The 25,735-nt window shown below is 38.9% G+C and overlaps 1 protein-coding gene across 2 annotated transcripts; it reads right to left on the bottom strand.

Moving 5' to 3' along the window:
• Positions 1-1,045: 1,045 nt before the first annotated feature.
• YTHDF3 (YTH N6-methyladenosine RNA binding protein F3) lies at positions 1,046-24,728 on the bottom strand. 2 transcript variants are annotated; one of them, XM_057426270.1, is made up of 5 exons: positions 24,590-24,728; positions 22,538-22,562; positions 17,392-17,477; positions 14,388-15,980; positions 1,046-3,715 (listed from the first exon to the last, which is right to left on the bottom strand). In XM_057426270.1, the coding sequence occupies exons 1-5, from the start codon at positions 24,611-24,613 to the stop codon at positions 3,692-3,694; spliced, it is 1,752 nt and encodes a 583-aa protein (XP_057282253.1). In that variant the 5' UTR covers positions 24,614-24,728; the 3' UTR covers positions 1,046-3,691. The 2 variants fall into 2 exon arrangements, with proteins under 2 accessions (XP_057282253.1, XP_057282254.1); XM_057426271.1 differs by lacking the exon at positions 17,392-17,477 and having other exon boundaries at positions 24,590-24,694.
• Between the last annotated feature and the right edge of the window lie 1,007 nt (positions 24,729-25,735).

Below are 25,735 nucleotides of genomic sequence, written 5' to 3'. Positions count from 1 at the left end.
GAACAGTGACAAGTTATAAGATGCTTCTTCCTACATATTAGAATATTTACACTTGACCAAGAGTTCAATGTTATCTTTTTTTTTTGGTGCCACAGATTTGTCTGGAACAAGAATAATTTTGGCAGGGTTTGGGGGTTTTTTGTATCTAAATTTTGTAGACCGTGCATCATGAAACTGCCAGTCTCCAAAAAAGAAAACAGAGCAAGAGGATGCAGAGAAGCAAGTATTTCATAAATTAAACCTGGAAGTACAAAATATATGAAGTAGTTAAATTTGTCTGCTTGTAAATATCAAGTTTTTCCCAATCCAAGTCCCTCAGGTTAGTGTCCACATCCTTCTTAAGGCTGCAACTTCAGCATTCAACTGACAGGAATTATTTCTTGTCAAAGTCAAATACCAAAAAAGTATGTTGAAGATGCTGATGTTACAAAGTCAAGAGACTCAAAGGTCAGCAAAACTCATACAACTTTAATGTGTCCCACTTGCATTTTTAGGACAAGCCATCCAGCTTTAACTTTTCTGTAATGAATTCACAAGTCTCTTCCAAAGTGAAAAAAGTGGTCAAAATGGAAAATACCCTGCATTACTCCCCTCCTCCTGGTATCGCTAAATGTGCATGCTACCATGTTTCACTGTATAACTACTGAAATCTTACACTGAAACCAGAATTGATCTTCTTTGTTTTTCTTGGGGAGCCTTTCCCAGTTTTAAACATCCTGTTGCACTTCTGGCTGACCAACCCACAGGTGTGTAGCTATAGTGCAGCTAAGCCTATTCAACAGTGGGTACCTGCTTCTGAGAGGACACATCCTTCCCCTCCCGCCATCTCCCTTCCAAACATACAACCTCACAGAGGACTGCCCAGACCATTCAATCAGCAGAAAACATCTTCAACTGGCTCAGTATGGACCGCAGGAAAACAAATTCTGACAGAAAGGAGGAGACATCCATCAGGAACAGAAAAGGGGTTCCACTGACTCCTCCATTAGCAAGCAGCCATTACAACAATTTCACTGTATTGAAAAATCAGACCAAAAATAAAAAAAAAAGGTATTTCTACATTTATTTGAGATATTAAGCACCATTCCTTTTCTTTCTGGAGGAAAAGAACTTGTGCATAAGGAAGCTGAAGGCTAGAAGTTTGACATGTCCATTAATTAGTACAGCACTCTATAACTGATTTTACAATGTTATATACTATTTTTACAGTACTTTATATGCACATAAAATTCCTTTTAATTTCAGCTGCACATACTAAACCCTCAGCAGTCAGCAAATCGGTCGCAACATGACTAACACCATCAGCAATAAAACTCTTCTATTTGTGGATTTGCTAGCAATCCTGGAACAGTGTAAGAACTGTCACAGCTCTCTAAATGTGATCACCTCCTTCTCTCACAATCCTGTCTCATTTTCCAAGCTTTCAAAGGCTGCAATGGCATGATGAACCCATTTTATACTAAACCTGATTCAACCCAAGAGCAATGCTCATGCTATTAGAATAAAAGAGGCAAGGGATAAAGCAGGAAATACTAACAAAGCCGGCAAAAATATGTATACTGCAGTGGAAGCAAATTAAGGTTGCACATGCAATCAATTCCTGAATGCCTGACTCTAACAGTAGCTTTCTTTTAACTGGAAACTTCTGTGCATTTTCATTAGATATTTTTGTAACAAAGAAACTGAAGCATGCTGATCCTCTGAGGGATCATCAGGACTACATTCTTTGGACTCACAACACTGACCTTTGCCACTTCAACTGATCAATGACAGTTGCAATAATAGGCAGTAATCCATAAATCAGCCAACAGAGGGAAACAAATAGCTTTAAAACTTGTTAGCAAGAAACAGATACACATGGAAGTGGCAATTTTGGGGCTTAAGCCAAATTTCATATGGTTTGGGCTTGAAACCTTTATCTCCTAGTCTCCTCTTACAATACACACTTTGCTTATCACTCCCTTACCCACTTGCTATTTGTTACACATACGCATTTAAGTGAGGTTGCTTCTTTTCTCCAAAATACAGGACTGACTTCTCTTTCGAGCTTCCAGAAAACTGGCACTAAGAATTAAGATTCCCATTTGCTACTCCACAGTCTCAAACAACATTTTAAACAATGAGCAAGAAATAAGTGTGTATTGAACTTTGTATTTGCAAAGTTAGAAGAGTGCAAGGGGCTTTGGAAGAGAGGAAATAAAATACAGCAAAATAGTCTGTATTCAAAGTGAACCTTTCCCACTTAAACTCCAGAACTTTGTTTGCCAGAATCTGTAACTGAAGGACTTGAAACACAATATAAACATCTGTGTTGGGCAGTAAGATGTGAAACATGTTCAAATAATATGTGGTATTGCTATTTTAAGCTATAACATATCTGACTTCTACACTGCCATTCTAAAAAGAGAAAGCTATCCCTGGAGTTTAGTACAGGCTGTTCAGTATTTTGTACAGTCAATACACCCGCTTAACATTTTTTTAATATTCTCTTCCAGCAGACAGAATGTGTTGCTACACAAACTGAAAGAAAAGATAGCGTTTTTAGAAGTTAGAAACTTATATAGAATTACGCATTCTAAAATTCTTGATGAATGGCTCTAACAAAAAAATCATGTTAACATGGCTATGAATATGTCATCTCCAGGGATTAAAGTATTTTTCTCAAAATATTTTTTAATAGGGAAAAAAACACCTGGATATTGGGACAATGAAAGAAAAAAAATTTGAGAAACAGTATATGCTTGCTAAACAAGAATTATGTTTATTTAGCTAGTGAATCACCTAGAGGAGTAAATTTTCACTTTCATGATAGCAGTCTGTCAAGGCTTGCAAACACCCAGAAATAGGAATTAAAGATTATTTTAAATGTAGTTATAAAGGTCATAAAAAGTCTGATTTAGACTGAGGTACATTTACTCAAAACTGAGATTCATTGAGTGGTAGCAAACAAACAGTTCCTCAGACAAATGCACTTTTTTCAGTATACATGTTACAGAAAAAAAAAAAATAAAGAAATGTGCATTAACTGGTGGTGTCCACCAAGCTGCATATTAATATTCTCTTACACCAAACAGTTTGAAACAAGGGAAATGTCATTCTAGTATAATTTCATGTTACGTTTCATTTGGCTAAACTGCAGCTTAAAGTTGCTTTGCCATATTAAAAGATTACTACAATAATTTTCACATGAACATTTAGACTTGAGTTTTACTCCAGGACTAAATATGGCATGATTTGCTTTTAATCTGTTGAATAGCTAAAAACTGACAATTAAAAAAACTACAACAAAGAAAAAATTAAGTTGAAGCAATGTGAATCTCACATCATTGAACCACTTCTAATGGTTAAATGTTAGTATTTAACAAATTCAAAGAATTAATGAATCCTTGCATTCGTTCCGTCTCCTGTGCCTTAGCTAGGATGCATAAATACAAAAGACAGCAGATACTGGTAAAAGCTTCAGGACAGAAAGTGCTTGACGAAGGTACAGTTCTCAAGTGTGTTTGGTGAGAGAGTATAAGGGCAGATGCACTGATGAGAACCATTACAAGAAGAGTCAATTTTGTGTTAAAGTGTTCAAAGATGTCACCTTAAGCAGAAAAAAGCTTTAATAACGTCTTCTTAGACATATTAGGCATTTCCAGAGTCTACATCATTAGTGTTGTAATTCTAGCAGGACATCTCCATTTAGTTATTGTTTGTTTCTATTTCTCTCCTGAAAAAAAACAGAAACATAAACAAAGAAAATCATGTTAATACATACAGTTAAACATTATCTGCTTGCTTTCTCCTCATTAGAACAGTTGCACTGCTTGCCATTTCTAATTCAGGCAACAAGCTTTCAAGGAAAAAGCTTCACTTGTCAAGAAATGCTCTGCATGAATATTTAAACATTCTACTCTCCATCCATTATATCCCTGGAAAAGCAAAGATCCCATTCCCAACTATGTCATTCAAAGCCCCCTACAATAAAATGTCACAGCATGTGGTCAAAAGGTAAAGGAACAAGTTGGCCCATTACCTCCTCCTCTTCCATATAAACGTATCTCTCAAGTAGCAAGAAAAACAATAAAAATAAGCCATCCACACTTTTTTTTTTTAAATAACAAAATGCAAAACCAGCAAGGTTGGAATGACTGGAAAAAAAAAACCCACTTGAATGCACACCTGAGTTGCAGCCAAGGCCATATTCACGTACAACACCTTCACAGCATTGCAAGATGCTGCATTTGGTGTAAAGGAATAAAGTGTGCAATGTCATCTGTGCAATACAAACAATGATATAATAACTTTCTACGATTAAGGGCTAAAATACTAATTGCACTTTATCAGGGACTAACAAATTCTTACGCTTTCTTATAAGTCTACAAGTTACTAAACAGAGTAACATTGAGTGCTTTCTCAGCACCCTCCATTTCCTTTACTTTGAGACAAACATACACTTAGGCTTTATGACTACCCCTAGGGAAAAAAAAAACAAACAAACAACAGATCAATAAACTGTATCTCACTGCCTTCGTTACATCTTCTAGACTGTAAAAACACTGTAGTTTGACTCTAAGAAGCTAAGAATTTATCTCCAGTTGCATTGCCTTTCTTAACATGTACAATTGAGCATGTCATATAAATGTTTTAAAATACCTTTGTGGAAGAGAGGTAGGCTCCCTCCTCCACTCAGAAGAAAACAGAAACCTCATTCCCAGTATTTTTATTATTATTGTATTACACAGCATGTTATAAATGGAACATAAATGTAGCAGGGAAAACAAAAATAAACCAGAAGGCATTTCAAAACCACTCTGATACCATACTGAAACTTTATTATGTTAGAAACTGTTTAGGAAAAGTGCAAATTAGTGTATGAACCCAAGCACATGGTGCCAAAAAGACACTATTATGAAATAAGAGGATATATAACATTTATACTGGTTATTAGAGTCCAGGTGATGATCTAGTTCTCTCCAAGGCAGACCTCCAAAGTTATCTCAAGATGAACACCAAAGTAGAACTCACACAGAGGCCTTGGTCACAATAAGCAACCCATGGTTCCAAGAGATATATATCTAAGATTGGACATTCTCTAGGGCAGAACTTCAGTGTTTTTTAGAGGGGGAGCAATAATTGCACTGTTCTGCTAGGTATCATTTTATTCCTAGTTCAAAGAGACATGACTAGTATTTTCATAGCAAGATACTGTTTTTAAAATGTGAGATGGTATTAATGACTGATACTATCAAACTGATATGTTAACAGGGCATATCTTGGCTGAAAACAGATGATCACTGGCCTCGTGCCTCATTATGCATGTAAGGCATGCAAAAATAGCCTGCTTGTGCACATCTCGGATTATTCTTCTACAATTAGCAGAGTTCAACTGGAAGAACTGCACCATGCTGAAAAACACTACTGTGGTATGAAGTAGGAGCCTGTGAAACTGCAGTGTTAATGAATGAGTTATTAATATTTTAACAATTTTCAATACTACCTATATATAAATTAAGCATCACTTCCAGCTCATGTGCAGGTATTACATTTGTAACCACTAAGTCAAGCTGTCTAGAAAGCCTCTCTCTGCATTGCACAGTAAACTGACCAAGCTTGTGCTTTCCATAGCCCCGAAATCAAAATGCTTTTAAGCTCATAAAATTTCAAAGTAGAGAGGGAACAATATCCTGACTACCTGCTGTTACAAATTTCAAGTCCATTCTGAATTCTATGAGGAAAAAAGGCTTCAAAACACCCCCAACCCACTTTCTGTAGTCTCAAAAGTTTCATTTTACTATGTTTACATTTAAATACTTAACACAGACATACAAACTTGACATTTTTCAGTGCAAGTCAACATTACTTTCTTCAGATACTGGTATCAAGGATATTTGGATACTCTGGACAGCAAAACAGACAGAGAAAACTTGATTTATTTAAAACACAGGTAGTGGTATTACACTCAAAAGTGAACTAACAAACACACACACACACCCCCCCTGCTTCCAAGTCTGGTGAGACTTGCTATCGCTGCCTTTTCATGTCTCAAAAAGTAGTATTCTTCTGGGTTTTGGGGATGGCTTTTGTTTGACTGGTTTTATATAAACAGTGATTATGGGCAAACTAGCAGAAGACTTTATCCCCAGCAGGTTTCCACCACAGGAGCAGAGGAAGTTTCCAGCATAAATGACTGCATTTCCCTTTCACACAAGGTCTCATTTCTTACATTCAGATGAGTCACATCTTTTCGGATGCTCTCAGATAAAAAGCTTCTCCAATCAACTTAAGTTCCCTGCCAAAGGCCAACTTCACTTCAGAACTTTCCAGGGTGAGGTTACCCATCTTTAGGGGGAGTTTCTGAGTGGGACTTGGAATTTAAATACCATCTGAGTGAGAACAATGTGGGAATGTATCGGCTGGTTAAAGGTACCTGCCAGCTGCATACCATACGGTGAGCAGATTTCACACACACAACAAACTAACCAAGTGAAAGTGAATCTAAAAATGCTTGGACCTGAGAAACAGGCATTGATCTAGTGCAAACAAAAATCTGGAATTCGCTCTGTCTGAACTGCAAGGCTGGGTGACTTACTTCCAAATTTCAGTCCTCTGAATTTAGGGCATTAATCAAATGATCCCACACTGGAAAGTAGATGCAATGTAATTTATCCTCAGGCTTAACAAAATCTCTATGCTAACAGAATTTCAAAATTCAAAGCAACAAAAATGACTCCTGACCCAATCTGATAAAAAACAAAACTATCAAGATACATACAACATTGACCCCTAGAACTTTTTGTCACACAGAAGGTAAATCAAAAAGCCTCACTCTAAGTAGCAAAAATATAAATGATACGCTAACAACAACTTACTAAAGTCCTCACCTGTATTTTTGTTTTTTCACCAAGATCCCACAAACTGAATCTCAAGGTGAGGGAAAGCAGACCTGAAAGGACCTTTGCTTTTTTTATAGCAGTTGCAAGTGCAAGTATTTCACTGTGTACATTTTGAAAGCTATCCAGGATTGCAAACTCACAGTGCAGAGCTCACACACAGAGTCAACTCCTGCACCATCAGCTCTACTTGCAAAAATACCCCTGTATTTTGCCGAACTTTTGCATCTTACTTTTGCATCTTACTGCAGTGTTTAAAACGTTCATGCCTGAAGCTGTCTGCCTTGCCCCTCTGCCAAGAGGCAGCCTTCTCACAGCAGCTGCAGAAGGGAACACGTAGCACATCTTAGTTGCTTCACTGCAAACTGCGATATAATCTTCAATTTAAAAGCCCTGTTCATCTGCACTGTAAGCTAACATGTCAGACTGCATTCTGTGAACCGAGGCGCAGGCACACATCTCCACTGCCAGCTCTGCTGCGTGGGCACAAACACCTGGCAGAGGCAGAACAGACAGCTGCAGAGGTGGTGAGAAGCCGCAGCAGAGTTCATGAAATCTCATTTACTAATGGCATCAGCCATAATCTGCAGTTTATTGCACCCCAGTGTACCATTACAGTTATGACAGCATAAATGTTGACCTTAGTGCTTGAGAACCACAACGATAAACAGATCACTAAGAAAACTGAAAAATGCTGGAAAGTTTATACTCCATTTAGGACAAGGATCTCAACTGTTAACATAAACTACATTACTGAAACTTAAAAAAGAACCTTTATTTTACATAGTTTTAAGCTTCTCACTCCTGAATTCCAAACTAGAGAGGGCAAATCTCCTAAACACAGGTATTACCTCAAAACTAGGTAAAAATACTTAAATTTTTGCGAGAAGCACTTCTGGAAATTCTGGAAAGATGGGAAGGGAGAATCAGATGGGAAGGATTTATAGAAGCCTTACATGGACCCAGAAATTATCTCCTGTAGGGATGGCTTCTATTCCTTATCCCAATGTGAAAACTACTAGCCACAAATTAAAAATCAACTTCAACATAGGAAGTTAAATGAGGTTTCACAACTCCAGAGCAGTTCCTTCTCCCAGTAAGCCTTATGAATTAATACTCATCCAAGACCCTGCTGCTGCAGATCATTTGAACTCCAGACAGTAAACAAGGCTTTAAAGCATATAAATATTAAGAAAGTCTAAAAAGCTGCGAGACCTAGACTTCTAATTTATTTATCTTCCTATCAGTTTTGATGGCATTTTACTTCTTTCACTCTCTGAAATATACTTCATGATAATAGTATGAACAAATTACAGTAAAATGTAAGTAAGTTTACATTTGAGCAGACACATGCATCGTTAATGGAACATGGACAGCACGTATTATTTTATTATGGTAAATGATAAAGGTAATAAGAACTTAATTCACATGTGAAATTCCACAGTACATAAATAAAAGGATACAAACATTCAGAAGGCAGAGGTGAGGAAAGAAACCTATCTAAAGGTATCATATGACAACACTACAAGGAAAGGCTCTACAGAAACCAAGCTTGAACTCCATGCACCAGAAAAACCCTTCCAGTCTTGTTTTCCCCAGTAGATACCTTCAGTGATGGATTGGTCAATTCTAACTACAAGTAGCGAGTCTTTTTCAGTGCTGCACATCACTTTGAAATATCAGACTTCAATTAGCTACAAGACAGCCATTTCAGCAAGTTCGTTAAAAAGTTAAAAATCAAGCTTCTAAATCCTCATTAATGTTTGTTACCAATACTCAGCGTACAGCATCAGCTTCTGAAGTCTGACAACAGGTAGCTTCTAGCTACATCTATGGAAATTGCATTCAGTGATGAACACTGTCCCAGCAAAAGAAGCAAAAGAATGACTAACACCTTCATTAATTTTTCTCAGACGCCTAAGGGCAACAACAAGATGATCTTATTTAATTACTCTGCTAAGGATTCTATAGTAGCCTTGGAAGGGAAATGACATCCACTGCGGGGCCTACAAAATACACTGTGGTAGAATTTCTCAGACAATTTTTCTTTAAGCCTCACCACTCATGCTCTTTGCATACATGTAACGCAAATTCCAGTCTGCCATAAGTAAATATTAACTTATTTTATGTTGGTTTCTCATTATATTCTATTTCATATATTCAATGAACATGCAATGCTGTGTTTACTTTTTCATAACTGACTACAATCACTAGGTACAGAAACAAGAATTATAATTACCTGTCAATATTAAGTACACTACCAAACCTCTGAAAAGGTGCTCACGAACAACTGGGCTCAAACTACTTATTATCTGATGCGAACTCTTGTAATGTACCATTTCAACTAGATGAATCTGAAGGCTAAAGCCAAACAACTTTGATATAAAACAATCCTAATTCAACTGAATCTACAGAAACAGTTTTACTAGCAATGCAAGATCTGTATGGTTTTACAGTTCTATTTTTTCTAACAAAGCACCACCAGCAATCTTCACTTGAGTTTTTGCTAACCAGGCCACCTGTGATATGAGTCAATGAAGCAAGGCTGAAGTACTATGTGGAAAGTCACACAGGTTGTGACTTCCTTGCAATATGCAGGCATATTTCTTCCCTGCAAACTGCAGAAAAATCACCAGTGTTCTAGTCAGTTTGTTCTTAACAAAGCACTGCAATCTGAGGAGGAACAGCAGGAAGCAGAAAGCTGCTGCATGAATTTTAACAGCTATTCACATATACTCAAGGTTCTGCTTTTGCTCTAGACGTAGAGATTGAAATTATTTCTCTGCTTTAAAACCAACTTGAAGACACAGCATTTAGAAAAAGTAAACTGTCACAGTTCTAGCTCAACTGAAGTTTGTAGTCCCTCCTTTGATAGCTACCTTCATATTTAAGGACACTAAAGAATTAGATTCCAAAAACAACTGGTCTCTTGAGCATTAAAGTAAACCATTTGGTTGATATTCCTATCTTTTCCAATAGGGGTCCCTATTTTACAGGGGAAACTGGTCTTTCAAGTCCCAGGGTCAGAGAATTTAAATCCACCCTGCAAAGGGACTCTGTAGGCTCAACTTTGTAGGTAGGAATTTTAAACCATAAGGTAAAACGTGACAAGATCAATGCAAGCATCACTATAAACTAAGTCTGCCTGTAAGTTGAATTACATTCCATCTCCTTCATTCAACTGTCCAATACTGCACTTTTCCCCTTGCATTATCTTTTCCCATACTAGAGAAGGGCAGGACACATCACTGCTCAAACTCCTACACAGTCACTCTAATACCATATTTTAACATGGAGACCTCTCCATACTATCCCCATCCTGTAACAAATTCTAAACTCTACCACTGAACAGAAACAATTGACTCCACCAAATGCACCAAAACCAGGCACATTTGAAATCCCTGTGTCTGTAACATGAGAATTTGCAGGTAATTTTTAAGCATTTCCAAAAGACTAGAGATACAAAAGCAAATGAAGACATGGTAAATAAGCACATCACCATGGGATGAAAATTCTGGAACAGTATGTCTAAAATTACACTAGCCAAATAATTCTCTTCTCCCAAGACAAGGAGTACATACTCATCATTATCAACAGAACAAAAACATATCTTCTCCTTCTTTCTTCTTAAAACAAACATGATACCTGCAATACCATTTTAATTTATGAAGATGAAACTGTAGATAAGCATCAAGTTCAAGGAAACTGAAAAATAATAGTCCTTGAAACATCATCAAAAGCACACAGGAAATGCACAAGTTTCTCAGCAGGTATTACACAACCCGTTTCATTTACTGTTTTGAATCTCTCTTAGATGAAAATACACAAACCTTATAAAGTCATCTGGTACAACTATCATTTAACTACATTAAAAACGTCCAATTCTTGGCTTGTACAAGGAATGTGAATGTACTCATTTTGACATTATAACCTAATAGGGATGGTTGGAGGAGGAAGAAGTGTCTACAGTTGATGGATGTTCTCTCCCTTCCTTCCTTCAATGTATTTTTAAGAAATATCAAATCAAGCACAAAGTCAGCAATGACCTGGAGTGGAAAGGAGTTACACTGCTTAACACTGCAGCCAGATTAACAACCAATTACACGAGTATCGGAAGTGGGGCAGAGGAAATACTCACTTCAACAGTCAAAGTTTCAGCTATATCTGCATTCCTATTACAAGATATGTAGTACAACAGGAGAAAGCTAGTATTTTAAATGCTATTTATCGGCCAAAGGCTTCCTGAAAAGTAAAAATTCTAAACGCAAATTAGATAAACAAATACATATTGAATTCCTCTATCTTCCCCATGGATGAAAATTATATTGTTTTTCTGAACTATCTCACTAAGAAAAACATTTAAAGTGTTTTACAGTTACATGGAGCCATGATCTTTTTTTCAATGATATGCTACAAAAGTAGAACTGTGCAGCAAAAAGCAACAAAAGTTGTCCCTGGACAAGAGGTAACTGCAGGTTAACAAGCCACCATCTGAAGGTAAGGTATAATCTTCCAACAGCTGCATTTTTAATACGAGACATTTATTTTTGATCTATATATTTACTGAAGATCAGGTGCATAACTACTAATACAAACTCCGCCCCCCCCACCACCCCCCCCAAACAAATATGCACATTTACACCACAAAGCAACAGGTCAAACTAAGGACTAATGCAATTTCAGATTACTTCAATATCCTACGGAGAGAACTCATGGAGAACTTCACAGATTTCTTAGCTCCTTTGGTAAAAGATCACAGCACTTGTATGTTTAAAATAGAACACTGAAACCTGAGCCATAAGAAAAGTGTGAATAGTTAGTGCACAATTTGGTTCCAACCCCAACTGTAGGTACCCTCCAGACACCAGGATCACATCAAATAGTGGCAGACACCAGAGTTCTAATATTTACACTTAAAGAGACTATTCATAGTCATTTGCAAGTAAACTATCAAATGGCAAAGTGACTGAAGTTTCATGTTAGTCACATATTATTCCTTGCACTTTTATAACTATGCTGCCATATTTTAATAAAACATACTGCTGGGTCATATTGGAAATTAATTATTGATCCCCCCGAGTTGTTAAGATTAAACTTTTACAACCAATTATTTTAAAGTAAGTTAGCTAGAATGATGAACAGTCATAAAGTAAATCCATAAATCACATGCTGTTTACTATGTTTAGATCACTGGTTACATGAAAGTTTGCTACCACCTATGCAACAATAAAACATTAACTGAACCTTCAAGGAACATGTAAATGACTACTACTGCCTGATGCATTTAATATTTTATTAAAAGCGGTAAACATATTTTTCATGACCAAAACACTAGAAACTGACTGCCCCAGCTGCCACAGAAAATGGGCACGAACTTAATTTACACAGTTCTACTGGCAGTAGAAAGTACACAAATTTAAATACAGCTCCATAAAAGCCTAGCTGGCACTAGTAATAAAGGATTACTCAATTAACCATAAACCAGGGCTTACAATACTAATTGTTGCATTTCCAAACTATACTTGAATCATAGAAGAGTTAACAATTGTATGTTTACAATTTAAAGATGGGTTGCTTGTACATTGTGCGATACAGAAGAAACCTAGAGGTTTAACATCAATAATCATAAGAGAATGATAAAGATGAACTCTTAGTAACTACAGATTAATTTGGACTTCCTATATTTTAAATACGTACTCATTTCCTTAAGGTCAATCTCAAATATATCTACAAAGACAAAACCTTACAACCAAATATCCAGCTCTAAAGTAATTTTTTCAGCATTTGTCTCAAAACCAGTTTGTACAATGCTGCAGAAGAATCAATGCCTAGTATCTTTGACCACTATGTTTTCTCTCAATAGTATTGGCAAAGATAGCTTAACAGACAAACGCAGAGTTCAGTACTTGAGTCATACAGGTACTGTATGGTTCCCTGAGGGTACTAAAAGAAACAATGTTATTTATTACACAAATATGCATAATCAGAGTCGACTAGTTAGAGACCTACTAAATGCTGAATTTTGTACTCTGCATTTTAAGTTAAGCATATACAGAAACATTGTGTTCCCCCTCTCCATTATACTTTGTGGTTTCATCTACTACTGAGGAAACAAAACCACAAATGGAATATATCTTCCTCAGTTGCTTGGGCATGTCTGGATTGTAACTCCTTTTTTCACAAAAGTACATACTTTTGAAGCAAGCCAGTCATTTGTGGAGTGCCTTACACCATCAAAAATTTACAAAATACTGAAACAAGAATGACACAGAAGAAAGATGATAGTCTTAGTCCTGAAACATTATCAAAATCACAGTGAAGTTGTACTAAAACCTCAAAGTTTTCCCTTACATTGAATATATAGTTTAGAATGTTGCCCATTCTTCCACCATCAAGATAGCATGGAAGTAACAATACTGACTTAGGACATATTGAGTTTTCTTTCTGGAAAAAAAAATTCAAAAGGCACTACACACCCAACTGGGATATTCGTCTCCAAACAATAAAAACTTTCAATGTGACAATTTATTGCAGAGCTGTGCAGTAAAACTATAAAATTGATTTTGTGCATGCACAACTGGTTTATAAGATGCAACACGTGTGTTGAAGGATTAGGAACGTACAAGAAGAGCGGAACCACTGCAGCACTAGAAATCTAAAAGGAGACTGTGAAGCAGGTGAACTTCTTGCACAGCCAAAATTGTGGCAGCTTCAAGAAGTGAACTTCAAGATGCCACATCCCACAAGGCCCCTACCTAGTATAAACCCTAGATTTTTGGGGCTGGGGCGTGGTTATGTAGGTGGTGTGACAGGTTGAACAGAGAGCACTACCACCCAACTGCACTGATGCAAACTCCCATTTCTGCATACTTGCACATCATCTAACAAGTACAATAGTTCCTGATACGTTTCTAACCATATCATTTAGTTACTAGCAAGCCTCGGGGGGAAAATAAATATAGTAAAAGTAAATAATGTGGACAATGGTGAACACAAGTAGGGAAAGTACACACAAGACAAAGTACTACACAGCAGCCTAAATTAAATGCCTTTTTTGCTTGTCTGTTTATCTGAAGTTTCTCCAGTACAAAAAAGTTTCTGTATAGATTTATCCTATGTATACTCTTCTTTGCAGATATTAACTATATATTACTCTTTAATTATTTTTTTTTAGGAAATTAACTATCAGAAATGTCCATCTAAACTAAAATACCTGAGTTATAGATAATATACTTAATTCAGGTTTTGTTTACTTTGAAGGGTGAAACATGTTAGAAGTCCACTTGTGCAGGCCTACGTTAGTATTGTGGTTAAACACATACCTGTGCTAAGTTACAGGAACTGCAATCTTTTCATTAAAAGCCAATTATATCAAGTACAGACACCCTGGGTAAAAAGCACCACTTTCTGATTCAACACTCACACATTCAAGTTCCAGCTGTATGAAAAACAAGGTTTCCAAAACCAGAAAAAAACAGAAGAGCTAGTATAATGACACTGATTTCTTACCCTACGCATGGCTTCCTCCTCCTCTTGACGCTTCTCATAATGTGCAAAGTCATCAAAGATTGAGGTGGTATGCTTGAAAGTAGCAATTATTTTAAGCACTTGCTTGGCTTTTTCTAGGGGTACCTCTTGAGTGTCCCTCGAATTGGTAACTGGTTTGTTGTCATTGTTTTCCAAGCGAATATGCCGCAGTTGGTTATTGGGAACGTCCTTGACAAAGATCCATTTGACATCAAACTTCCCCTTCCACTTATCCTGAGACCAGACACCAGCATATGCATTGTAGTCCACAACAGACTTCATCTCAGCCACTCCACAAAAGTGTCCACTGCCATTCACACTGAAGAGTAAATAGAGCGGGCCTTTTCCATTCAGGGAACGGTAAGCAGCATCCAAGCGCTTATTACCATGCTCAGTACTACACCAGATAGAGTACTTAATGGAGCGATGAATATCGTCCTCTGAATAACTTTTGATTATAAACACCCGTCCATTCTTCAGATTCCAATCGAAGTCTTTGGGATTATAGTTATTTATGGCCTTTAGTTTCTCCAGCACTGGGTGCACTTCCACACCAGAAGGTGAGGAACTGACGGATACAACACCTAAACCAAAGTTCTCACTACCAGCTCCATTATTCTGGCTGAAGCCAACACCCCTATTACGAGGAGCTACCCAGCGGTTTTGCAGCTGCTGCTGCTGCAACTGGTGAGGCTGGGCCTGCTGCTGAGGTCCTTGTTGCTGTTGTGGTTGCTGTGGCTGAGGCTGCTGTTGAGGCAGTTGGCTTTGCACCAGTGGTGGTGGTTGAATTAATGGCTGAGGCTGCTGGATTATAGTCTGAGGAGGCAGTACTGGTTGGGCTGGGGGTGCTTTTACTACTGACCCTTTGTCATCCCAAGTTCCAATATTCATGTTGTGTTTTATAGGTGGTGGCGGTACAGCAGGACCCCCAATGCCCACATTACCTTTAGGCTTGAGCTTCGGCTGAGGTTTAGCAGGCTTCCTTGCAATGGCAGCCCATGAGGTTGGTTTAGGTGCTGAACTGCTAACTGGGGGCACGCTGTTTGCTGCAATGCTTGTCATACCTGTACTGCTAAGAGCTGAGCCTACAGTTTTTGTCACAGCGGCTGTCATATCTCCACCAATTTTCAGTCCAGTCATGCCTTGCTCAATGCTGCTAATCCCAGGCACCTTGCTCAGAGTATCACTGCCAAATCCAGCCTGTCCATCTGCTATGGCTCTCCCAAGAGAACTAGGCGGATAGCCATAGCTGCTGCTATAAGCAGAGCTTTGCGTTGATTGTCCCTGAGATCCACTTGTCCCCCATGTAGAGAAGTCTGCATTCCCAGGAAAAAAATTAAATCCATGCTGCCCGAGAAATGGAGGGGTATTTCCTAATGCCCCAGGTTGACTAAATACACCATCAGGTATGTAATGGTGTTCACCATTACTCATCTGTCCATAAGTTGTCAAGTATGGCATTGGAGGGTCACCTGCAGTTGACCATGCTGCTTCGCCTAAAGAGTATGGAAATCCAATAGATGGAGCGTAATAACTAGGCATATATGGGTCTGACATTGGTGGATAGCTGTTACTCTGAAAAAGAAAATAAGACAAAAAATCAGCAATACAGACATTATGTTCAGGGAAAAAGACCCAATACACTGTACTGCAGTCCAAAACATTTTTAAAGATTACATGAATGCGTTTGTAACTTCCACCATTCCTCCTAGTGTAAAAGATGCACAAGGTATCCATTAGATATGGCCATTTTTTCCTCAAGAGACCTTCTCAAAGGACTAAGGAGCTCCATTTTTGTAATAGATTATTTTTAGTAACTAAGCTAAGCTTAAAATGCCTCCATGTCAACAGTATGAAGAAAATAACAAGCTACTAAAAGAAAAAAGGAAAAAAAAGAAAGTCTTAACAACTGTAATTTCATAAACACAGAAAAATAGCTGCAACTACGATCTGAAGTTTTGGTATTCTTAGTTATTTGTCAAATTCCTCACTTCTAGCTGTTTCTCGCTTCCTGCTGGAATATTACAGTGAAAAGGATACAAGAATGTCTGTCTTTCAGGAGGAACAACAATCAAACCATAACATTTCTACGCTGTTGAGAATGGTCATTAAGTACTATACAGCAGAACAAAGTTTCCTAGCTAAATTCAAATCATACTTCCCAAGACTCATGGAAAACCACAGCATTTACTTCTTGAGAAGATAAAGTTCAAAGACACTTGAAGGACTACCCATATATCATTTCTGATGGTTTTGGGAAAGTAATGCAAAATTATCATCTTCTAGCTGATGCTTCCTTCATGTTGTGTTAAAAAAAAAAAAATAAAAAAAACCAACAAAATGAGAATGCAAGCAAAATTCTCAAAGCCTTTTAATAATTTGTACTTTCTCCCTCTTTCAAGACTGCTACAGTTTACAAACTTAACAAGTATTAACTTTCAACTACAGAAACAATTCACTGCTCATTAACTTCCTGGCAGAAGAGTTGTAACTAAACTGTAGTAATATTACGCTTCAATCTATTTTGCCATCAACTGTGAGCTACCTCTACCAACTTCAAAAGAAATCATGTCCAAGCAGTTAACATTTTCTCAGAGCAAATTAAGTTGTTGTTTTGAACTGTATCCAATAAATGATGATCTCATGGCAAGTTTTAAGTTGTAGGGTTTTGATTTAGGGTTTGCGTTTTGGTCTTTGGGTTTGTTTTTTTTCCTCAAGCTTCTTGTAACTTTATTTTTCTGAAGTCAGAGCACAAGCACAAAAGTAGAACACATCAGAGCATGCTTTTAAACCAAATTTTTTCCAGAATGATTAAGAAGATTTTACCTGTTTAAGATACTGTATAAGACAAGGATAAAAAAATAAATAAATAAAAATTCAATGAATATTCAAGCAAGTAATGCTAAGAAATATCATCCAAAAATTAAGTCTAGAAGTCAGTTGAACTCCAAAATTAACTTCAATATAGTAAACAATGCTCACTTACCTGATTTGTCTGACTACTTAGATATGGCTCAAAATCATCGTCATTTACTGCATCCTTTTGATGAATCGAACCGTTTTGTACTGAAACTAAAAGTAAATCTGTATTAGGTATGCTCTCTGGAAGATCTATGTTGCACTTTTAATCTAGATAATACTTCTTAATCACTTGTAAACTGAAATGCTTCTACTTATGCTTTGTTAAGACTGGACGTACTATTCTACACACTGCTTTCTAAAGTCAAAGAAAATAGCTCATTCTACTGATGATCCTGATCAGATCTCAAGAGAGGTCTGGAAAGATGGAAACCAGAGAAGACTATTCCTGACTACTCCTTCCTGAGCTCCAAAGACAAAGAAAAAACTATAGGCACACCTTATTTGCACAGGCAGTAAATCCAGCATTTCCAGAAGTACCAGACCAAGTGCAAATGTGCAGACCGACCAACCAGATCAGACATACTCAATAGGTTCAGGGAAAGTTGTAACATACAACATTCTCCTGCCAGGAGGAAAGGCAGTTACCCACCAAGACAACCATGAAGGACACCATTATTCAGCTATTTATTCTGTATTTCCTACGTAACTATTACGGTGTTCTGCATTAGTGGCATCTCTGAAGCTCTGAGGGGACAAAGCAGGAGAGAAACAAGAGCTAAAGTCCCCAACGGTGATTACAAATCCTTTCCTAGCATGTATGCCCCTATACATTGGAATCTCTTCTTACCAGCTCTACTTGGCCTCCTATTACCTTTAATTTCATCTAAGGCATTACACCTACCTGGAATTTTCCAGCTGCCCAAATTACTTGAAGTGTCTCTCTACCCTCCCCTAGGCTACTATTCAAACAAAGTCAAATTGCACAAATTTCTACTAGGTTCCACTGCTTCCTGTGGTGCGAAGTAGAACAGGGACTTAAAACAGCAGTTTGCAGTTATACAGTTTGAAGATTAAGACCTCTTCTCAAAAATAAATAACTGCTTTTCTGAATGCATTTTTTTTGTTATTTCTCAAGGTTTTATAGTGATCAGGAAGGTGCACTGAGAAACCGTGACAGCAGAAGTTACAACAGCTGACTTTCTTACAACTTGAGATGACAAATCAGGAGCTGACTCAGTGGTTTCCCTGTTTTAGCTTCTGAAAAGTATACGCAACCATATAACAAAACCTTCAACTTTATTGGAATTAGTGTTTAAGAGCGGTGTTTTTTCCAATTTATTAGAAGGAGGCTTTGCCACCCAAAGTTCATGTTGCAAACTAAGGGGTGCCTGGACCAAGACACTTCATTTCATTATTATTTTTCCTTTCCCCACATTTGACTTTAACATCTCTGAAACAAACTGCTTTCAAGGAACGAAACTAACTGGAAAGAAAAAAAAAATACAGAAGAATAGACAAAATCACCAGGAGCAACTAAAATTCTGAGAAAATTTCACTTCAGACAGTAGTAAAGAGCTAAAAATGCATAATTTAACACAGAACAACATAAGATTTTTTTTCAAAGCAAGTATCTGGAAAGGAAGAAAGCAACTTGTGTTTTAAATATCTTCTTGAAGATTTAAAAATTTATTGCAGGTGTTGAGGTTTTTTCTTCCCCATAAAGAGTTTCAGGAAAGGTCATTAATCATCCTAAATTCACACACAATGATAACATATCAATGAGCTGGAAGACTATATTTCTCTCTATATTTGGCCCAGTCACATGACGGATGAGCCTCAAAATCTTTTGTCGATGCTATTGCTTAGACTTAACCAAATAGTAGGAGAGCACAATTCTCACACAGAATTCTGTTATAATGAAAAACACAGATGGCAGCATACAAGTTTCTTAAAAGCATGCTACCACAAACAAAGGAATAAACAGCTGTATGTCAAGACCAGAATCCTATCAAAATTAATCTCCTCATACTGACAGCTAATCTTCACAAAACATGCATCTGCTGTGCTTATTATTTCAGAGGTATCTAAAGGTCACTTAAGACACAATTATTTTTGGTCTGCCATTACAAGTAACATAGAAAATACACTTACAAGAATATTATTTCTTATTCATTTTGTACCAAGATCTTAAGTCAGTGACACAAAACAGCTCTGCACTGACATCCTTCCTAGTAAACATACACATTTTTCAGTGAAACAGCATCAGTGGAAGCATGTTCCTCTGTTTTTTCATTCTAACTTACATAATGTGTTAATAATGAAGAATGTAGCCCCCACACACATTTAACAAGAGCAAACAGATTAAGATGCATGCCTTATTCCCAAAATCTCACATTAAGTTCCAACTGAACAGGGCAGTAATGAAGAATACCAATTGAAACTAATCTACAGTTACTAAAAATATCTGTATCAATCCAATTCTGAAAATACCATATACTTTTGCAAACACTGTGAAAACATACAGTGTAATTGGATATTGGGAAGAAACAACTCATTAAGTAAAGGAACTTAAAGCTTATATTCTTTTAACCACTACTGTCCTTTGAATAACCACTTGCAAAATGCACAAACGATGGCCAAAGGCATAAGAATAAATTTTTCATTAGATGTTATTACACCCTGGGTAATGTGAACAATAAATACAAAAAGAAAGAACATTTCATTCTTGTTTTAAAACTAATGCTTACATTTAAACCTTCTACAAAACCAAGATTATACACACACATGTAAACACAAGTCAGCACTTCCCTACAACAGGTGTGATACACTGGCACAACAAACAAAGGAAAAAAAAAATCATCATTTGACTGATGTCAGCTCTGACGTTTTGTCAACTGTACAGTAGCTGACAATCAAAAGAAAACTTTGAAGACAGGATAATTTACTCACTCAAGTCTCTGAAATGCTATCATTGATATCCAACACAACAGATGGATAGCACAGTTCTACTAGAATTTCAATCCCACAAATTCTGGTCAAGGGAAACAGCACAATACACCAATTTATAATTAACTAAAACAAGGCACACTAAACATTTTGCTAAACAATACAAATCAGCTACCTCCCCCTGTCATTTGCAGGTCTAGGATTTTTTGTTTCAATATGAAAAACTGTTTTACTTCCATGCATACACCCCTTATACTGCTCACTCACATTCTCTCATATGCGCTGCCAAAACAGCGGACCGTAATCTTTTAGCATCCTCTAACGTTGTAATTCTTATGCACAGAACCAACCCCTGGTTAGTCTATAAACTCAGTATCACATCTTCCCTTGAGGCTCCCTTAACCTGGGGCCTAACATGGCACCTGAAAAGAAAATACTGTCTGCTAATATGTTGTTAGTAAGGATTGCTGATACCAACTTAATTTATCCTCTCAAAAAAGTCTCTAAACCAAAGCAACTACTCATGTTCCACTGTGCTACCATATCTCCAACCTCCTAGCCCTTTAATCTAATGCTGAATCATAACTTAGTGTCATTAAATAGACATTAAACCAAATAATTTAATAGAATGGAGGAGATTTTGCTTTGTTTCACTACAGTTTTCATTTAGGTTATATTCTTACCAAGAAAATATACAGGAAGTATACAATATTTAAAAGGATATATTCCATACAAATCCAAGTACAGAAGTACAAGAATTTCTTCCATACATAGCAAACTAGGAGATGTGTTTTGATGCAAACATTCTGTGGTATTTACAAACAACAGCACACAAAAATATGCCAACATAAATAAGTTAAAGCTGACTTTTACACTTTCACTGTTAAACTGCAACATAACACACAATTAGAAATGGTTAATATATCTGCTCCTATCCATATAAATGGAGTACAGTTCAAACACTACTTGCATGACTCTCTAGAAGATGCATCTCAATAACCTTACTAAAACTGAGATAGGGTAATTCAAAGAACACAACGCCCCAAACTACTTGTTAAAATGATTCTCACTTTTCTTCTCATTTTAGGGCAATATGGAATATATAAATAAAAACTATTTCAAAGACACAAAGAAATAGTTAAAAACTCCATTTTATTTTTTTTTGGGGGGGGGGGGGAAGGAAATATAGAAGTATTAGAATACGAGACAACAAGTACTCAAGAGTGATGAAACTGAGGAGGTCTGAGGATGTAAACACAAGCTCATTTTACTCTGAATGCAGAGAAATGAAAGGGAACAAACAAATTCCGCAAGATTCAAGAATCATGTGCCACTCACCAAACATCATCATAAGTGATATTTGTAATAAGCAGCAGGTAATATGCACACAGAAAAAGTATGCTGCAGTTAACATTGAATGACAATTCACAGAGAACAATTAGACTAGTTCAGATAATGAACAGTGAGAGGCAAAGTTTATCTGCATAAACAAACAATAAGGATATTAACACAAGAAGGTAACGGTGCACATGTTATTCTATACCTAAAAATTAAATGGGCACAAGTGTACAGATTAGGCAAAAAGAATTCCCAGAGTATTAGTCTTTATGTCAAAGAAAAGAAATTGCCAACCAGAAAGAAACTGCAAGATACAAGCTGAGATGCTGTTTACAACAGACTTGCCAAGAATTTTAGAGAGAAGAACATAAAGTAGTTCATTCCTTATTTTTGTGGGAGAGAAGAAACCCCACTGAATATGGCATTTAAAAATTAAGGTGTTGGCAGAAATATGGAAAAAAGTAGAATAGCAGAAGGCCTACTAACACTAAGGGAATATTCTATACTGACAGTGAAATGAAAAGCCCACAAAGATTCCGAGAATAAGGAAGGTGATGTGTTCTGCTCACAGATAGATATGAGTAACTAAATAGTCACGTGGCTGTTGTCTCACAAGCTAAGGAAGCTGTTCAAAAGATTCTTCCTGATGATTCTAGTAGACTGATTCTATTCTCTGCACAGAAAGGCCCAAGGTGTACTGTTAAAGAGATTACACAATCATATCACTATCAACTAAAAAGAAATTCCTAGGTTATCATCTTACTTCTGACATTAATTTTCATTTGCAAAATAAACCATTTTAAATTGATGCACTGCTGTGCTGCAGTAAAAATGCTGGGAAACAACATTTTGGCACAAAATTTCCTGTCATCTTGCTCTGAAATAAAAGACATTCAATAGCTACGTTCTCTTCCCATGATTTTCTGAAGACATATTAACCTCCATAAGCAGCAATATTAGTGATGAAATACAAGGACTCAACTTACCTTTATTTCCCTGTCCTTTAGGTCTCTGTATGTAGAAAATTGGGGGGGGGAGAGGCAAAACAAATACAGTTAGAATCCTCTAATGTTTACTTCAGGATAATTCCATTTATTTGCCAACCTGCTCTTTCAACTTATGTATCAGTTTAAAATATTATTAAAAACATTCTATTGTAAAAACTATTGTTATATAAAATAATGTAAAATATTACCTTAAGCAAAACTTAAAAACAGAAGTAATTTCACCAAAAAACATTGAAATAACCTAGTCTTCTACAGCTTGTAAAGTATAAATGGCGTTGAAAACGTGAACAAATGGATTTTGATTGTGTCATGTGTTCCCCAAAATATAAACAATAAACAAAGCATAGAGTAAAAGAACAATTAAGGTTAGTAGCTTAAGGTAACTACCAGTACTAGAACTTCATGAGAACTTATCATATGTCATCTTTTGACTGATGGGTTCTTATCAGGCAGTACTGTACAGTGCCTTGTTGTTTAGATACACAAAGGAATATAGAGTGATATCGTAAGCTTAACTACAAGTTGTGCATTCCTCATCTAGGCAATCACACTGAGAAAATGATGCAGCCTGTATGAAGCTTTCACACAAGGAACTAATAAGGACTTTTTTCTTTTCACGATTAGTTATTACAAAACACTCTGCCATGCACTAAGAATCACTGTAACAGTACAAGTTGCAGTATCCTTAATTCCTCTATAGCAAAATAAAATAGCTTAGGAAAAAACAAAGTCAGCTCATGAAAATCTAGTTCATCTCTGCTCCTACATACAACTAAACATGGGAGGGTTTCCAAAGCTCCATTACTCTCTAATGATTTTTAGTCCTGAAAAAAACAGTATTCAGAGGTTTGAAAGTTTAGAAGGCAACCCCCTCCATCTTGCTTTCATGTGCATCTGCCTCAGAGTTATCGTAACAGTGCTTAACACTGTTCTAAGGCTGCACTGGTTACTTCCATCTCCCAAAACCAGAGAAAAAACCTCTGTAAACTTAAACCCCCCAAACGCCTCATCATTTAGGACGATTCTGATCCAAACACCAAGGCATGCAGAGACGAACAAGAGACATAGAACTAGAAAAGTTGGGAAGAAGCCTTCGTGGAAGACTGAGCAATGAAAAACTAAGAGATCATTCAGCTAGAAAGAAGTGCTTAAAAGGAAACTTGGGAGCATGCACAGGGACTTAAGAAATAAAACATTAAAGACAGAGACACAAAATTAAAGGGAGCAGCAGAATGCAGGGCCAAAACTTTCAGGGAGTGGCAGAAGCCCATGAAGAAGCAAAGACCAAGACAGAACAGATTCCAGCCGGAAAGAAACGCCAGTGGAGGCCTAGCAAACATACAAAATAACAAACTCTTAAGCTCCATGAAGAAGCATCTAAAAAAGTGCAGCACAGCGCACGCAGAGAGAACAGCTAGGAAAAGCGGAGGCCGCGGGGAAGGACGAAAAACCAGGAGCCCGAAGGGAGAAGAGATGGGTGACAGAAGAGAAATGATGCGGTAAGGAGGAGCCTGAGAAATTAGGGGTGCCCTGGGAGGGAAGAGACGGAGTAGAGAGCCGCGGGGAGCCCGGCACCCAGGCGCTCCCGGAGCCGAGAGAGAAAACGGGAGCTCGGAGGGGCTGGGCCGGGAGGGTGTCGGAACACACCGAAGGGCCGGCCAGGCGGGGAGAGCCGAGCGGGCGGCGGGCCGGGAGGCGCGGGGCTGAGCGCCGGCGGGCCCTGCGGGCGAGGAGGCGGAGCGGCTCTGCCGCGGATCATTAGTTATAAATAGGGCCTGCCGGGCTGGGAAAGGGGTCTGCCATCCCGGGCGCCACCGGCTCCGATTAATCGCTGCTCCCTATGGCGGCGGCGGGGGAAAGAGGGAGGGCGGGAAGGAGAAGGCCGCGAACCGCACCGCCCCAACGACGAGGGAAGGTGCAGGTGGCCGCCTAGCTGCCCCCCCCCCCCCCCCCCCGCCGGGGCTAACGATGAGCCAGAGATGATAAAAGGGCAGGGAGCGGGCGACCGCCCCTCCGCTCCGCGGCCGGTACCTGGTCGACGCTGGTGGCTGACATTCTTCACGGGGAGCCGCGATCCCCTCGCTCCGCTCCGCCTGGGCCTCGAGTGATTCCGCACGCCAGAGATTCGCTCGCTCGCTCGCCCGCCGCTCCGCTCACCGCAGCGGACGCCGCCTCCTCCTCCTCCGCCTCCTCCCCGCCGCCGCTTGATTGTCGTCGCCGCCGCGTAGGCTCGCTGCCGCCGCCGATCGGGTTCCCACTGGAAGGAGCCGACCGGCCGGACGCAGCACCGCTTCCCCCCCTGCTCTAGGCTCCGCTTCCCCACAATGGCGGACGAGCTCAGGCTCCCACTTCCGCTCCGCGGCACCCTGACCTTCCGCTCCCCCTCCGCCGGCGTCGACACTGACCTTTCCCTTCCCGTCTCCGCCTCCATGTCACGTGGGGCGGGAAGCATAGCCCCGCGGGCTGCCGCTGGTGGGAGCGCGCGTGCGCGGGGCGGGGCGCGAGCGGAAGGAGCCCTTGCCACGCCCTTCAGTCCCTCGTCGCCGGCGGTGGGGAGTGTGTGCGTGGGTTCCCGTGTGTGGCGTGCTTTGTGGCACCGCTGAGGAGCGCTCGGTGAGGCGGCAGGCAGCTTTAATTTCTGCCACTCTGCTGCCCTTGAGCCGCGGGAGTAGTCCGGGAGGAGGGCGGTCAGGATAGCGGTGCTGTGAGGGGTTTCAGCCCGGCTCCTGTTAGCGGCCGTTAGTCTGTGGTGAGCTTGAGTTGACCTTCTGTCACTGCCTTTGCTGGGCGTCCTCTGCTTGGCCTCCGCCGCCGCGTCCCGTGCTCCGGTTGTACGCGGTGATGCGGTACGTCTGGCCGGGAGAGCTCCTGGATGGTGGGATTACGTGGTGTAACGCTTATCGTGCAGCCCTCGTCCACTGAGTTCTGTTGCTGGGCTCTTTGTCGTGGGATGTCTGTGCTTTGATACAGGTTTGGTGGGGAGCAAACGGTTGTCATATGCTTCACTATTTTTTTATTTTTTATATGGCTGCTTTCATCTCCATCATTAACAAAGGACATAGGCCTTAATCAGTGCAAACTCGGTAAACTTGCAGGCAGCACCAAGCTGGGTGGGAGTGTTGAGCTGCTGGAGGGTGGGAAGGTTTTGCAGAGGGATTTGGACAGGCTAGATTGATG

The sequence above is a fragment of the Pezoporus wallicus genome, unplaced genomic scaffold (genome assembly GCF_028554395.1).
Source record: "Pezoporus wallicus isolate ANWC-B61680 ecotype Strahan unplaced genomic scaffold, APGP_CSIRO_Pwel_v1 contig_4131, whole genome shotgun sequence".
Classification (NCBI taxonomy): Eukaryota; Metazoa; Chordata; class Aves; order Psittaciformes; family Psittacidae; genus Pezoporus; species Pezoporus wallicus.
Note: the sequence above shows the minus strand (reverse complement) of the source record. Positions and strands in the feature narration are given on the sequence as shown.

Excerpts from the sequence above, each read along its gene's own strand:
- YTHDF3 (XM_057426270.1), bottom strand. The coding sequence starts at position 24,613 with ATGTCAGCCACCAGCGTCGACCAG. Across the intron at positions 17,478-22,537 it reads TAAAGGACAGGGAAATAAAG|TTTCAGTACAAAACGGTTCG; the intron begins GTAAGTTGAGTC and ends ATTTACTTTTAG. Across the intron at positions 3,716-14,387 it reads AGGAGGAAGCCATGCGTAGG|GAGAGAAATAGAAACAAACA; the intron begins GTAAGAAATCAG and ends GTTTTTTTTCAG.